This window comes from Dasypus novemcinctus, chromosome 14 (assembly GCF_030445035.2).
Source record: "Dasypus novemcinctus isolate mDasNov1 chromosome 14, mDasNov1.1.hap2, whole genome shotgun sequence".
NCBI lineage: Eukaryota > Metazoa > Chordata > Mammalia > Cingulata > Dasypodidae > Dasypus > Dasypus novemcinctus.
Genome location: NC_080686.1, coordinates 23,341,038 through 23,356,049, shown reverse-complemented (window position 1 = coordinate 23,356,049; position 15,012 = coordinate 23,341,038). Strand labels below are relative to the sequence as shown.

Sequence of the window (15,012 nt, the reverse complement as noted above, 5' to 3'; positions counted from 1 at the left end):
CACTGAAATACTCACTTCGGTCAAAGGTGACTTCTTGAGAGAAGCTTTGTTATCCCCATCTCCCCCATTTTTTTTTTCAGGTGCCGGGGCCAGGGATTGAACCTGGGACCTCGTGTGTGGGAAGCCGGCACTCAGCTCAACCACTGAGCCACACTGGCAACCCTGAGTGGGTTTTTTTCATTTGTTTTGCTTGCTGTTTGGCTTTTTTTGTTTTTAGGAGGCACCGGGAACAGAACCTCGGACCTCCCTGTGGGAAGCAGGTGCTCAACCACTGGAGGCACACCTGCTCTCCGCTCTCATACATCTTTAGGGGTGTGAAAGCAAAAGGAAAGCGGCTTCATGGGTAGTGTCACAATATGTATATGCTCTCCATTAGAAAAGTGTTTTTTTCTACTCCTGAGCCCAACTTGCATGCACTGGGCTTGAGAAGCATGGCTGGTTTTTCCATAAAATTTCCTTCATGGCTGCCAATCACTTGGCCTATGTTTGGAACACTGTAATTACCAGGCGAACTGTGAGAATTTCAGGAGAGGGTTGACACTACCAGAGATTTACCAGAAAATGGTTTTCCCAGAAAGGTTAGGTTTTGTTTGTTTGCTTTAAGGTGTTCATAAGATGTCATGGCAAGAAAGAGGATGGGAAAAGTTACGGCTTCTCTAGGTCTTTTCGCTTTTTTTAATCTGCTTTAAAAACAGTAGGATCAGGGAAATCACTGCCCATCACCTCAATCCTAGTGGTCCTCAGAAAATTTTTTCTACTTTCTTCTTCACAGAGACTATATTTCAGGGCCAAATTAATAGAGGGGACACAGATGTATTCAAAATCTACTTATTCTGAAAGTAAAATAGCAGACCCTAAAAATTCCAGGAGCCTTATCCAGCCCAGGTGCCTCGCCCACGCACTGTGCACAGACCTGCATGGACTTGCGCGCATGACTCGGGACCTTGGGGATTTGTTTGCTCCCTGAAGAACAATCCCCTTAACCAGTCTGTCTGTGGATAATCTCTTCTGTGAACAAAACGCCGCTGTGCCTTCCTTCCTGGACCCCTCTCGCACGGCCGCAGGGCACCCACCCGGCGCCCCCCTCCCGGCTGCACGGCCTCCTCCCGCGGTGGACGGTGCTCAGCCTCGCCCACCCCCTGCAGTCCAGCCACGCTGAAGGGCGTCCAGGGGCGCTGCCCACCAGGCACCCCGGGTTTCCTAAGCCTTAAACTCTCCTGCCTCCCCTTTCACTCCGGCTTCTCTCCACGGAGACTGATCCTCTGCATCTCAGCGAAGACCTCACTTGCCCAGACCCCGGAACGGCTAGGAAACGGCCCCAAGCGCGCACTGCTGGCCCACGCGCTTGCCCCTGCACAACTCCACTTCAGCCCGCCCTTCCTCTCCCTTGGCAACACCTTTCTCTCTCACTCAAAGCACAGCATCTAGGGAGCCTCGAGATTTGATAAGCATTCGCTGAAGCTCAGGAAATGAAGTCGAGCACTGTGGCCACGTTTCTTACACTGGAATAAGTGATTGGATTATTTTTAAGTTTCTGGCAACAGACGATCTTGAACATACACCCGAGGACGATGCGTGACGCTGTACTCAGTGCTTAAGGACATCACGGATGATCAGGCTGCGCCTCCGACCAGAAAGGGACATCGGCTCTCGTTCGCTCTCATTTCAGAGGCCAGGAAACGAGGCTCTGAGGTCAGATGGCCCACCTGTGGCCACAGGCTCGTGTCTGAACTCCCCAGGCTCCAGCGCCTGCTCTCTGCTGCAGACCTGGGGGAGTGTGAGAGGGAGCGCCCAGGGGCCTGACCAGCCAGAACTCTTAACGAGAGTTTCACTCTCAGTTGTTAGTTGTACAGCGGATGTTTCCCAAAGCTCCTGATGTGTTCACAGCAGACTCTGCACACAGAAGCAGGTGTGAGAATCCGGTATTTGTGAAAATGTAAAGCAATGCCTGTATTTTTTGTTTTGGAAAATTATCTTTTTTGTTTATGTGTATTTATGTTACAGGTAGTAGTTTATTACTATTATTGTTAAATGAATTAAAAAGTAAATATTGTAAATTCCCACAGTGTTAGATTTCTAAGACAATAAACATCAATTCATATAAGCCACATATACAAAAGCTCTTTCGGGTCCTCAATAATTTTTTAAGAATGTAAAGCAATCAAAAATTTGAGAGCCACTATTCTAAACAGTTATTAAAAAGAAATAAAAACTAGAGTTGTTTTTCTGTAGATTTTATCTAATAATCAGAAGAGTCAAGAGCTTCCATTAAAGAATATGTCCAGAAGGGTATGGGGAAAGGCAGGAAGAGATGAGAGGTGGAGGCGTCTTTGGGACATGGAGCTGCCCTGGATGGTACTTCAGAGGCAATCACCGGACATTGTAAATCCTCACAGGGCCCACTGGATGGAATGGAGGAGAGTATGGGCTATGATGTGAACCAATGTATATGAGGTGCAGAGGTGCCCAAAGATGTACTTACCAAATCCAATGGATGTGTCATGATGATGGGAACGAGCGTTGTTGGGGGGGGGGAGAGGGGGGGTGGGGGGATGGGGTTGAATGGGACCTCACATATATATTTTTTAATGTAATATTATTACAAAGTCAATAAAAAATAAAAAAATTAAAAAAAAAAAAAAAGAGACAGAGAGGAGAAATGATAAGAGACACAGCAGACAAGGGAGCTGAGGTGGTGCAAGGAATTGAGTGCCTTTCTCTCACACTGGTAGGTCTCAGGACACAGAGAGCAGACAACTGGGGCAGGGGTTGGGGGTGGGAAGGGAAGAGAAATAAATAAAATAAATCTTTAAAAAAAAAAAAAAGAATATGTCCAGGCAAGCGGAACTGGCTCAACTGACAGAGCATCCGCCTACCAGATGGGAGGTCCAGGGTTCAAATCCCGGGGCTCCTGACCCATGTGATGAGCTGGCCCATGCACAGTGCTGATGTGTGCAAGGAGTGCCGTGCCACGCAGGGGTGTCCCCCACATAGGGAAGCCCCACACACAAGGAGTGTGTCCATAAAGAGAGCCGCCCCACATGAAAAAAGCACAGCCTACCCAGGAGTGGCGCCACACACTCAGAGAGCTGACACAGCAAGATGATGCAACAAAAAGAGACATAGATTCCCAGTACCACTGATAAAAAATACAAGTGGACACAGAAGAACACACAGGAAATGGACCAGAGAGCAGACAACTGGGGCGTGGGGAGAGGGGAGAGAAATAAATAAAAAATAAATCTTTAAAAAGAAAGAAAGAATGTGTCCACATACCAGTATGTACATTTTGATCTGATGAACTTTAGCCTTTTTGTGCTAATATTTTCCTTTGTTGATACTACAATATAACATGAAAGTTTTCTTTAAAGATACTTAATTGTGTTATATGATTTAGAAAATATCTGTACAGAACCTTTGAAACACTGAAAGAGCATACATAAATTCTATTTTCAAAAAGTGAAAAACTGAGTCAACAAGCCAGCTGCATGTGATAATTCAGTTAGTGAATAACATCACTATTCCAACCTAATCCAGTAGCTTCTCTGCTGCACAGCATGGTTGGGAATCACCATTCTATCACGCATAAAATACAAAATTATTTTAGTAGTTCTAAAGCAAAATACACTTAGTGAAATATCTGCTAGAGTGGAATGGGACTTGTTCAGAGGGAGAGGGAAAGATTTTTAGGGTTAGGTGACAGCACTTTGAATTATGCATGTCATCATCCTCCTCACACCCAACATGGGCGAAAAGAGGGGCACTAGTGGCACAAATCAAATTTACCATATTACCCAAAGGCTATATTTCATCGTATTCAATGTCTTCCTTAAATATAAAATCAATTTTACATTGTATCACATGTGAGCTGATATAAGCACGAGGCCAGACAGTAGCTCCTCAAGGAGAACGAAAGGTGAGCTTCCCCAGGGGCTGGCTGCTCCCTGAGACACGGGGCCTGCAGCATCCTACTTGGTCCCAGGACCCTCCAGATGGGCACTATTTTTCCTGTTCTGATGAAGAAGCTGAGGTTCAGAGTGGCTAAGTAACTTGTGCAAGGTCTCCCAAGTTAATAAGTGGTAGATTCAAAGGCTTCTCCCACTTTAAAATCTGCACTCCTCCCAAGACCACCTCCCGTGCATTATTTTCAAACCTGAATGCCTCAGAATCTGAAGAGGAGGCAAAGTTAAGCAGAAATAAGCAAATATCAGGGCAAAATAAAGACAAATTCCTTTTACTCACAGGGAAAAACACTGAGCGTGTCCCCCGTTTGTCTCTAATTACATATTCAAGAAGTCAGACGAGAGGAGAGAGGGGCCTGCACAGGGCATGGCCCAGTGTCCAGCCTGGGGCGTGGGGTGAAGGAAGCCCCTGGTGCTCAGCGACTCGAACCACAGTCTGAGACGTACCTCATCGTGTACATACCATCGTGCACCAGAAATGCCCGCCCACACAGTTGTACTCCTAAACCCTTAAAACTCAGGAGAGCCAGGAGGACATCGACCGTTCCCACCGGGCTTCAGACACCATCTTGGGCACCCTCATGCCCCCATCAAGCTCGCCCTCCTATGACGGGAGAAGGGATCTCATTCCGAGGGGCTCGCCCTCGAGGGTCCCTTGTTTCAGGGAATAAAAAAACACTTTCCAGAAACTAAGCAGCCTTGGTGTCGGCTACTGGAGGAGGAGCATTTTGCCGTGAGGTTTGCAGAAAGAATAACCCCGCGGCTCTGTTTCCTCTTCTCTGTGCCAAGGCCCTTCCTGTGCCCTTGCTTCTCCTGGACCCCCGATTCTCTCTTGGATCCCGTCACACTGCCCTCCACGGGCCAGGGGGCTCCTGGAGCCACAGCTGCCAGACTCCCCTCCCACCCGGGTGGGAGAGCTCCAGCAGCACCCGCACAGGGCTGAGAGACAGGAGGGAGGCCAGCCTCTCCTGGGCAGGGCGGCTGGCTGGTGCAGCCGCTGGGCCCCCCCGGAGCCCAGGCCCACGCCGAGGGCAGCCTCCCCAAGGCCCGGGCGTTAGCCAGCCTCTGCTGCCCAGCCCTTCCAGCGAGCCCCTGCTGTGACTTCCTCCCCTCCCCTCGAGATGCCCAGAACACCTGTTTCTTGACCCAACCCTCTTGCTTTGCAATGCCTTCCTCCCTTCTGCTCCCAGTGCAACAGGCCACGGTCCACCTTCTGGGCCCTCATCCGTCCTGTGTGCTCGCTAATCAATTCCACTGGTTCCCCATTTAGGTCCAAACTCCTTAAAACAGCAACCTTCCCCCACTGCCCCATCCTGTGCCCAGAAGCCAGCTCTCTGTCCCCTGTCCTTGTATAACAAAACACCCCCCAACTTGAAATGTCCTCCTCAGTTCACAAGGCCTCACCAAATCCCAAGCACCCCAACCCAGAGCTATTTCCTCACCCGGGTCTCAGATCATGTAACCGTGCGTGGCCCCACGCTCTGCTTTGGAGTTCACGTATCGGTCAAGTTTCCCCAGATTGATGTGAGTTCACAGAGAACCGGCATTATGCCTTACACCGCCAAAATCACCTGCTGTGCCATCCAAATACAGAGCTGCAGCCGGGGCGGTGATCAATACTTATTTTTGAGTAGTACTCAGAATGATCTGTACACATAGCTGGTATTCTAGTTTTCCTGGGCCTCGGGCATAAACACCAAAATTTATCATGGGAGGAGGCCTTTGTGAGGACCAAAGCTTAAAACCGTCCTCTTATGAAAGCTGTTGGATAACAAAAATCCCAGTTTACAAAAAAGGAAGATGCTTATTTCAGTGCTGGGTACCTGGATCTCTTTGAAATCAAACACATTCTGTGGATTATTGTGTACTGTGATTTTCAACTGTTTGCAATTTATGTTAAAATCCAACCGTTGGTACAATAAATGTTATAAAAGTACACATTTTGCAGCTCTCCAAGAAAAAAAATCATAATATCAGTGGGGAGGGGAGACTACCACAAACTCATAAAACTTGGCTGCAGACCAAGGTTGAGTGTATCTCTAAAACAGAGAAAGCAAGGAGGAGAGAAAGGGAGAGAACTACAGGGGGAGAGAGAGAGAAGGGGAAAGAGTGAGCGTGCTCCATGGGTTTTCTGAGCCCAGCTCTCTTATCCCCTCCAGCCGTGACTGAGCTCCTGGCAAGCAGGATACCCAGTCTAGTTTTCTACATATGCTAAGAACCCAGCACAGTGCCTGGTACGAAAGAGTGAACATTTTTCAAATAAAAAAACGGAGGCAGAAGCGAGCAAGTAAGAGAGTAAATAAAGGAAGTAACAGAGAAAAGAAAACGAGAGCCTCTGGGGCAGCTTCCCGCCTCCAACTTGTCACCCGGGAGGAAGATGCGCTGCAGGGGCAGTTCTACGAGATGAGACGAGCTACCGCTGGAGGGCGGGCGGGCCGCGCGCAGGGCCTTACCTGGCGCACAGGCACTTTCTGCGGGGTGCTCTGGGGGGAGGGGTGCAGCTGCGCCCAGGGCTGGTGGTGAGGGTGCGGCGGCGGGGAGGGCTGGTGGTGCACGCCCCCTGGGTGGGGCTGCATCGGAGGGCAGGTGGGCAGCGGCTGGAAGGGCGGCTGCTGGCCGGGGATCAGCCGCTCCGGTATTGCTTGGGGGTCGGCGAGGCCGACGCCAGCACAGCCGTTGGGTCGCAGGTGCCCGGCCAGCTCCCGCGGCGCCGAGGGCACACCCATGAAGGGGCGCGCCGGCGGCAGGCTTCTGGGGCCCATATTCCTCTGTCCAATTCCCAGGGCCCCAGGGGGCTGGTGAGGTGGCTGCGGGTGGGGGATATTTGGATAACTGCCGACGTCCATTGGTATTCCAGCGCTGCCGGGCCTGCCCTGCGGGGGCGGGGTGCCTGCTGGGGTACTCATTGCTTTCATGGGCGACATGGGAGGTGGAGAGGCGTAAGTTCCCTGAGGCTGTGAAGGATGCATAGTTGGTGTGTTCATTTGGTTAAGTGAGCCGCTGGGGTGGATGGGCTGCTGGTGCATTAGTCCTTGACCACTGCTTGATGGGAATCCTACAGCATTGGGGTACCTTGGTACGGACTGATTCATTGGGGTATTATTTGTAAGGCCTAAATTTTGATTCATCCCTGTATTGTTAACTAATCCCTGATTTAGGTTACTGTAAGGATATCGAGAATACTGCCCTGAGTTGTTTATAGTAGGTGAGGGGACCGTCTGGCTCCGAGAGCTAAAGTTAAGGGTTTGCGGCCTAACAGCCCCTGGTTGGGGAGGGTTCGGGGAGAATCTGGAGCTGTGGGCCACCGATTCCCCGTGGAGAGCAGTCGGCGGGTGGTGGTGGAACTGCTGCACCGCATGGCGCAGGGACGGCGCCAGGCCCGGGCTCTGCTGGGGCACGTGCGGCAGGTGGCCGGGTCCCGAGGCGCCGATGAAGGGGTTCGCCTGGCCGAGGCCCTCCTGGCCCTGGGGGAACTGGCTCATCCTCTGCTGCGGCTGGCCGTGCTGCTGCATCGAGAAGTCCCCGCGCGCCAGGTAGCTCCCCATCTGCGGCAGGTGCTGGGGGTGGCCCTGAGCGGGGGGCCCCGACGGAGCCGGCTGCGGGGGCTGCGGGGGCTGCGGGGGCGGCGGCTGCTGGTAGGGGGCCCGAATCTGGTCGGGCAGCTGGACGGCCCGCGGCCCCCACATGGAGCTACTGTCCACGAAAGACTGCCCGTGCCGCTCGCTCTGCAGGCCGGGGTACACCCCCATTTGCGCGCCCCCGCCGCCGCCGCCGCCGCCGTGCGGGACCTGGGGCACGGGCGGGGTGTGGTACTGCGAGTGCGGGGACGCGAGTCCGTTCCCGGGGCTGCTGCCCATCATCCTGCCGGGCTGGTCCAGCAGGTGCATCTTCTGCTGCTCATACTGGTTATAGTGGTCAAAATGGGTCAGCTTGGATTGATTCTGGTTGGTGGAGGGGTGATGAAGGGACGACTGTAAGGAGGGAAAGCCTTGGTCCATCGGCATTTGCTGACCCATGGGGTTGACTGGGTTCTCAGGATAGCCACATTCCCCGAGGGCGTCGAGGCCTTCACTGAAAATGTTCCCATCCTCGCCGAAGAGGCTCATCATCCCCGGGTCGGCCATCGTCTGCCAGCGCACGGCCCCTGCGACCGCAGCTCGGGAGCGCGCCTGTGCTGGGCCTCGCTGAGGTGCTGTCCTCAAAGCCCGGGAGCCTCAGCTAATCCTCCTCGTGTCATTCCGTATTTCCTTAATTCTCTTGGACCCTGCAGTGTCAGGCAAAGTCTGGATCTAGGTCCTGGAAGGGAGGGGGAGGGTGGGGAGGAGGGAGGAAGAAAACAAAGCGTTAGAAACCAACGATAAATACTGCCCATATTTTGTGCATCTGAATTTGGTCTCCATCAAACGGGGCTGATCAGGCCCCCTAGCTGGGCTGTATTTTATAAATCCCGTTCACTTTAAGAGAAGCTCATTAGCTTCCACCAGAAGCATTATTATGATCAGTTACTTAGAAAGCAAGCAAAACACTACCCTTAACCTTAAATTAATCCATTCACTACACTTCCTAGCGTTCCATTCTTGGCTGGAACAGAACAAAAGAACACAACGTGAGGCGGCAGCAGCTGCCCCAGCAGGCAAGCAGATGTATGAATATAGCCAAGGAGCCCATCTGCCGAGCCGAGGCCCCGGGAAGGCGTGGGTTTCCAGCAGCACATCCTTAACCTTATTCCCCAGCGGCGTAATCAGACGAGCGGCGGCGTCACCCAGGGCTGCGAAAAGCTCAACGTGGCCGAAGTGACGGGAGGATTACACAGACACCACGAGCCGTCCTCTCACCCAAGTCGGGTATCTGGGCCACAGGCGCAACCACGCGGCAGGATCCGAGACGGCGACGGGCGGCGCATCGTCGGTTCCTCGCTCCATCGCGAGGCGTGGCAGGAACACACAAGATGTGGAAAGCGAGGGGGGGGGGGTTTCCATCTACGGGAGGACCACCTTCACCTGGGGCTCTGCCCACCCCCCGCATTCCTGGTCTGGCCGGTCTTTCCCTGCTGGGGGCATAGGAAGTCCCTCCACCAGATTCATTTTCACCCGCAGACACGCCGGGCTCCAGAGAGAGAAGAGGATGCCCGTGGACATCCAGGAGAAACTCGCTGGATGAAGAGTTTGCACAGGACGACTATTCTCAGGAGTGCAGAACAGAAAGCTTTCCCCCAATTCGTCAAAACCAAAAATTAAATCAACAGAGGAAAGCTCGACATTTCCAGGTGCCCTCGCCAGCCACCTTAAACCCTTATGGGAACAGGGAGGGAACTTGAGTGGGGAGCCAGAAAAGTAGAGGGCACCCGTGCCTCTGGGCGTGCAGCATGTAATCTACACAGTATGGAATGCTCCACCTTTTCCTGAACAGTTCCTCCTAGCAGATTTCATGTCAGGTTAAAATAATCTAAAGAACGTTTCAACCATCCAGATAGGAAAGTGGTTTTGTTGAGTGCTAACGAAATCTACAGCCTAATACAGAACTAATTCACACAGGGAAAAAAATGCCTGAAATCTTAAACATCTTTGGAATTTAACTCATTTTTCTGTTCTCTTTTATAAGTTCATTAAGCGTTGTGCAATGCTGGCCCACTTGCAAAAAATAATATCTTGCTGAAGTATTTCTAAAGTGCTGTTATGAACAAGCTCAGTCGTAAATTCTCCCCACACAGGACACGAGCATGTGAATGAACAATGGGCTGAGCATCGCAGCTCAGCGCACACCCGTTAGCTGAAAATTCAGTTTCTGCTTGCCCTATTCTAACATATTCCTAACAAGGGGAGGATTCTGCTCACGGAAAATGTAAACAGCATTCCTGTTCACTGTCAGAACCGTAGACAGAGAACCTGAGAGGGTCTCCAGGTCTAGTTTCCAGGTGACAGCTGTCTACTGAAGTCAAAGGTCTCCGCACTCAGCTGCTAACTGCTATGAATTTTCTGATCCAGTTTCTCCCAAAACAAGAAGTCAAATGGGTGAAAACAAGGTGAGCATGAAAGCAGTTTTCCATGAAAACATGCTGCTCTGCTGAGCAACTACTTTAAAATCCGAAAGAGAAGAAATCTCCAGTGCCAAATGCAACAAATATTTATAAATTGAATTTACTCCTCAAAAGCCGAAAGTGGTCAGGACTCCTTTATTTAAGTCCCACTCTAGCTTTCAAGGAACCAGATCCTGGAATGGACTTGATAATAGATTAAAGCGGCCATGCAGACTAACCACTTATCAAAATAACCTTTTAAATTAGCTTAAGGAAAACAACGTCTACTTAGACGTCCTTGATGGCCTTGCTTTACAGGATAACGGTTTCCCCCTTCAGGGTCCACCAAGTGACCCAGGAGGAAAGCTGGCTGGGGATCCCTGAGCTCTGGAAAGGAGGTGCCTAGAGGAGGGCACGGCCCGGTCTCTGGGACCCACCTGCCTGAAGTCCACAGACCCCCGCGGCCGAGGCACATCCAGATGGGAGAAGCAGCAGTGGAGGTGGCTCTTCTTTCATCTCAGCTTAATGCCGAGCAGAAGGGGGGGAGCTGCCCACAGGCGAGGGAAGGGACAGGACAGAAAACTCACAGGGTAATCCTATCTGACACTTGGGTTTTCTCTTCCTTCCAGTTCCCGACCCCTTCCCACTCAGAGCCCCCTGCCCGAGGCAGGAAGATGACGGGGGAGGTATCCCACACGACGTGGCGTCGAGGAGGCGCGTCGCCCACCGCACCGCAACCCCACGCACGCCGTCCCAGGGTGACACGGTTAAGAGCTGTGGCTGTCGCCTGTCATTAGCGCCCACTCACGCCCGGCCGGCCCTCACCGCTTCCCTGCCCCTTTTCTGACCTCAAGACACAGCTGACAACTATGCCAGGAATCCATCTGGAAGTTGCATTTCACATTTCTGATTTAAGCTAAACTAATTAATGTATCTGGGTCTTTATTTCATCAAGACCATCTGATTGCCAACTTCACCAAGTCACAGCTGCAACATGTAAGTTTGTGTTTCTATAAGAAAGATAACAATTTAAAACTACTTTTTTGAAAGCATCTTCCTTCACTACGTTGAATATATATATATTTTCTATGTTTAGGTCAGCCCTGCTCAAAAAAGATATAAATAATCTGAGCCACAAATGTGAGCTACACATGTAAATGGAAATCTTCTAGCAGCCATGTTAAAAAAAAAGTTAACCCCAAAATAAAATTATTTTAATAATATAGTTTGGTTTAGCCCAATATATCCAAAATATTATCATTTGGACGTGTAAGCAACATAAAAAAAATTCATGAGCTAGTTTACATTTTTTGGTATTAAGTCTTCAAAACCCAGTACAGAGGATCTCAATTTGGATTAGCCATATTTTAACTGAAAATGGACATATATGATTAGTCGTTACTATATTGGACAACACAGTTATAGACTATTAAAAAGAAAAAAGAGAAATACAAGTTAGCAGGCGCATCAAATGACTCTCAGAATTATCAAGCTGTATTTGTACTTGATTTGGCTTTAAGTAAAATTTAAGTTAAATCTTAAAACATGTTCAGTCATTTAAAATATACTTATTGAGCACCTATTATGGTCCAGGCAGTAGACTAGGTGCTGGAGATACATTAATGAACAAAAACAAGTAAAATTCCCTCTTGTCCTCATGCAACCGACATTAATTTGTAATAACATCTGAAAACGATGAACTTTTTAAATTAGAACTAAGAGTCAGTGGTTATATTATAAAAATTTAGGATACCATTTGGTGTTTATTAGGACAAGTGTTTTAATTATGTGTGATGGTATACAGTAAATAGTACAGGTAAATAAAATGTAGAGTAATTTAAGTTTCTACTACAGTACCCCACTGAAAAGCTTATTTTCTGAAACGAGCACTAGTTCAGAAGATGCAAGTGTTTGTGAGGGTAAGAAAGGGACCCAGTGGGACTGTCAACCAACAGAATTATCTAAACTGTAGAGACTGTGAAACCAATTACAAAAATCTTAGAGGTGGAAAACACTTTGGAGGCCACCTAATTCAAACCCCTTTTCATTGAATAGATGAGAAAACCCTTTATATAGACAGAGCAAACATGGGTACAAAATATGTTCATGACGAACAGCTCCCAGAGATCAAAAAGAAGTGCATATATACAGATTAAATAGAATTTATTATTAAGGACAAAAATAAAGGTTCAGGCTGGGTCCATTTTATACAGAGATAAGTCACCAAAATAATTGCTGAGACCACCAAAACAGAAAAGTTTCCATTCAAAAATTTTTCACATTACACTATATATAACTTTTAAGAAGCACAGATCAGAAGCAAACTGAGGCTATTGACTAATTTTACTGGGAATAAGCAGGATGTAAGCAGGCTGACCCACACAAGAGAATGGCATGAAGAGAATCGAGAATATCCAAAAGCAAAGGGTTCAAGACAAATCAGCTGTTTAAATATATATATATGGAACAGATGTAGCTCAATCTCCCATGTATGAGTTCCCAGGTTCAATCCCCCAGTACCTCCTAAAAACAAAACAAACAAATAAAAAACAACTCTCATTGGGGAGCAGATGTAGCCCAGTGTTGAACACCTGCTTGCCATGTACAAGGTCCTGGATTTGATCTCCAGCACCTTCTTAAATACATACATATATATACATATATATATACACACACACACACACACTTTTTTTTTTTTTAAGATTTTTTATTTATTTCTCCCCCTCCCTCATTGTTCTGCACTATCTGCTTTCTGTGTCTGTCTGTCTTCTTTATAAGACACACCAAGAACCGAACCCGGGACCTCCAAGGAGGTGGGAAGGATGTACCCAATCACTTGAGTCACCTCTTCTCCCGGCTTATTGTGTCTCTCATTGTGATTCCTCATTGCATCATCATCTTGTTGCATAGTCAGCTTGCCGCACCAGCCTTTTGCATCAGCCTGCTATCTTGCTCGTCTTCTTTAGGAGGGTCCAGAAACTGAACCCGGGACCTCCCATGTGTTAAGTGGGCGTCCAAGGGCTTGAACCACATCTGCCTCCCTATATATAATACTTTTAAGTGAATTTTGGACCTCCCCAAAACATAAACAAACAACTCTTTACTGCACTATTCTCAGAGTAGGACAGCAATTTTGTAGCCAAGTGTTAACCTGGCATCATGGCAACACAAAGCCTTCTCTGTTTCAGGTGTGACCTGAAAATTTAGGGAATTTTTCCTCTAGCTCAACCACTTTTCAGCCAATTGTATGAACAAAATGCCAAAAGAAACGTTTTTCATAAATATCCAACACGGCGAGCAAGTGTGAAGTAACAGGATGTTTTGCACATGACATCCTGAAGACTCTTCACTGCTATGTAACCTTAATTTTTAGCTCTTCCCTTTCTTTCCCTCTCCTCCACCTTTCAAGAACCTGAGGTGGACATAACTCCAAGGATGATTCTTGGGGGGAGGCAAGCAGAGTGCATGCATCTGCACACCCAAGGGAGTGTCTAGCAGCTGGAAAGCATCCCATCCCCACCATCACCCCCACCCTGGAAGGTCCTCTCAACCACCGAGTGCACAGACCTCAAGAGGAAAGGACCCACAAGCTGGCAGGTGAACCCATCGAGCATCAGGGTCCAGCTCTGCTCAGCTCTTCAGAATGAAACTTCAGTAGCGGGCTACATCGCCAAGTACTTGCACAGCAATCCCTCCCTTCTCCCTGCTGCAGCTCGGGAGAGAGGAAAGCCCGGCCAGGAGGAGGCACCTATCCAACGGACAGCAACCCAGATAAAGAAGTAGGAAGTGCCTCGGTTACCAGCATGGGTTCCCCGCCTGAGCCAGAGCACAGGGCATGCTTCCTGAGCACCCTGGCAGAGACCACGTCTCTCTCCTAGCTAGAATGCCTGGGCGATGCCGGGACACGACAACTGGCCTGCCCAGCGCAGAAGCCACTGGGCACATGTTGCTATTTAAATTAATTAAACTAAATAAAACTGAAAATACAGTTTCTCAGTGGCACCAGCCACATTTCAAGGGCTTAGGAGCCACAGGAGGCTACTGTACTGGACGCTGCATAGATGGAACATTTCCATCACAGCGGGAAACGCTATGGGCGCGCGATAATAAGTCTCCTTAGAGAGGAAACATTTTTAGACAAAGGCCATGGTGAAGAGTAGCATTCCTCTTTCATGAAAAAGTATTTTCTCCTGCTCAGAGATGAGCATTCCCTTGAAACCCTTTTCCAAGTACCCCTTACAATGAGATTTATGGCATTCTTTTGAAATATATTTTCCAGTTAATTATATTTTCAATCTATAAAACTTCTGCCTTCTGTACTATCTCCCAAAATATTTATATTTAATAAATAATTTTCAATATTACAACTAATTCTCAATGATACAAAATTCAGACACTTAGGAGTAATTAATTCCCTAGTCCTTTTCATAACTGTCATATTACCTTTATTCTTTAATAAAGTATGAGCAAGCTTAATTTTAACAACCAAAAATAACAGCACAGGGATGGCAGCATCCCTATTTTTCTTAGTGGCTTTGTGCGTTTCTTTTTATACAGTTTTTTTTTTAAGATTTATTTTTATTTATTCCTCCCCCCTTGCTGCTTGCTGTCTGCTCTCTGTGTCCACTCACTGAACTTTCTTCTGTGTCTGCTTGTCTTCTCTTCTTCTCTTTAGGAGGAATTGGGAACCAATCCTAGGACTTTCCAATGTGGACAGAGGCATTCAATTTCCTAAGCCACCTCAGCTCCCTGGTTTGTTATGTCTCTCATTGTCTTTTCCCCCGTGTCTTTTTGTTGTTGTTGTTGCATTATCTTGTTGCATCAGCTCTCTGCATGCGCCAGCTCGCCTTCACCAGGAGGCCCCTGGAACTGAACCTGGGACCTCCCATATGGTAGACAGGAGCCCAACCACTTGAGCCACATCCACTTCCCTGCATTATTTTCATTCACTGTTTTATTGGAAGAAAAAGATGTAAAGAGAAAAAAAGAAAAAGGAAAAGAACAATGTAAAGTCCTTCAGAAGGTCTACATTAG

The 15,012-nt window shown here is 48.5% G+C and overlaps 1 protein-coding gene across 5 annotated transcripts in view; it reads right to left on the bottom strand.

Annotated features, from left to right (window-relative positions):
- The window catches only part of CHD7 (chromodomain helicase DNA binding protein 7), a 195,384-nt gene that overhangs the window by 119,476 nt on the left and 60,896 nt on the right, over window positions 1-15,012 (bottom strand). For all 5 annotated transcript variants that reach the window (XM_058275557.2, XM_058275559.2, XM_058275561.2 and 2 more), the window contains exon 2: window positions 6,416-8,258. In XM_058275557.2, the coding sequence (XP_058131540.1) occupies window positions 6,416-8,086 (1,671 nt within the window). In that variant the 5' untranslated portion in view covers window positions 8,087-8,258. The remainder of the gene's footprint in view (window positions 1-6,415; window positions 8,259-15,012) is intronic.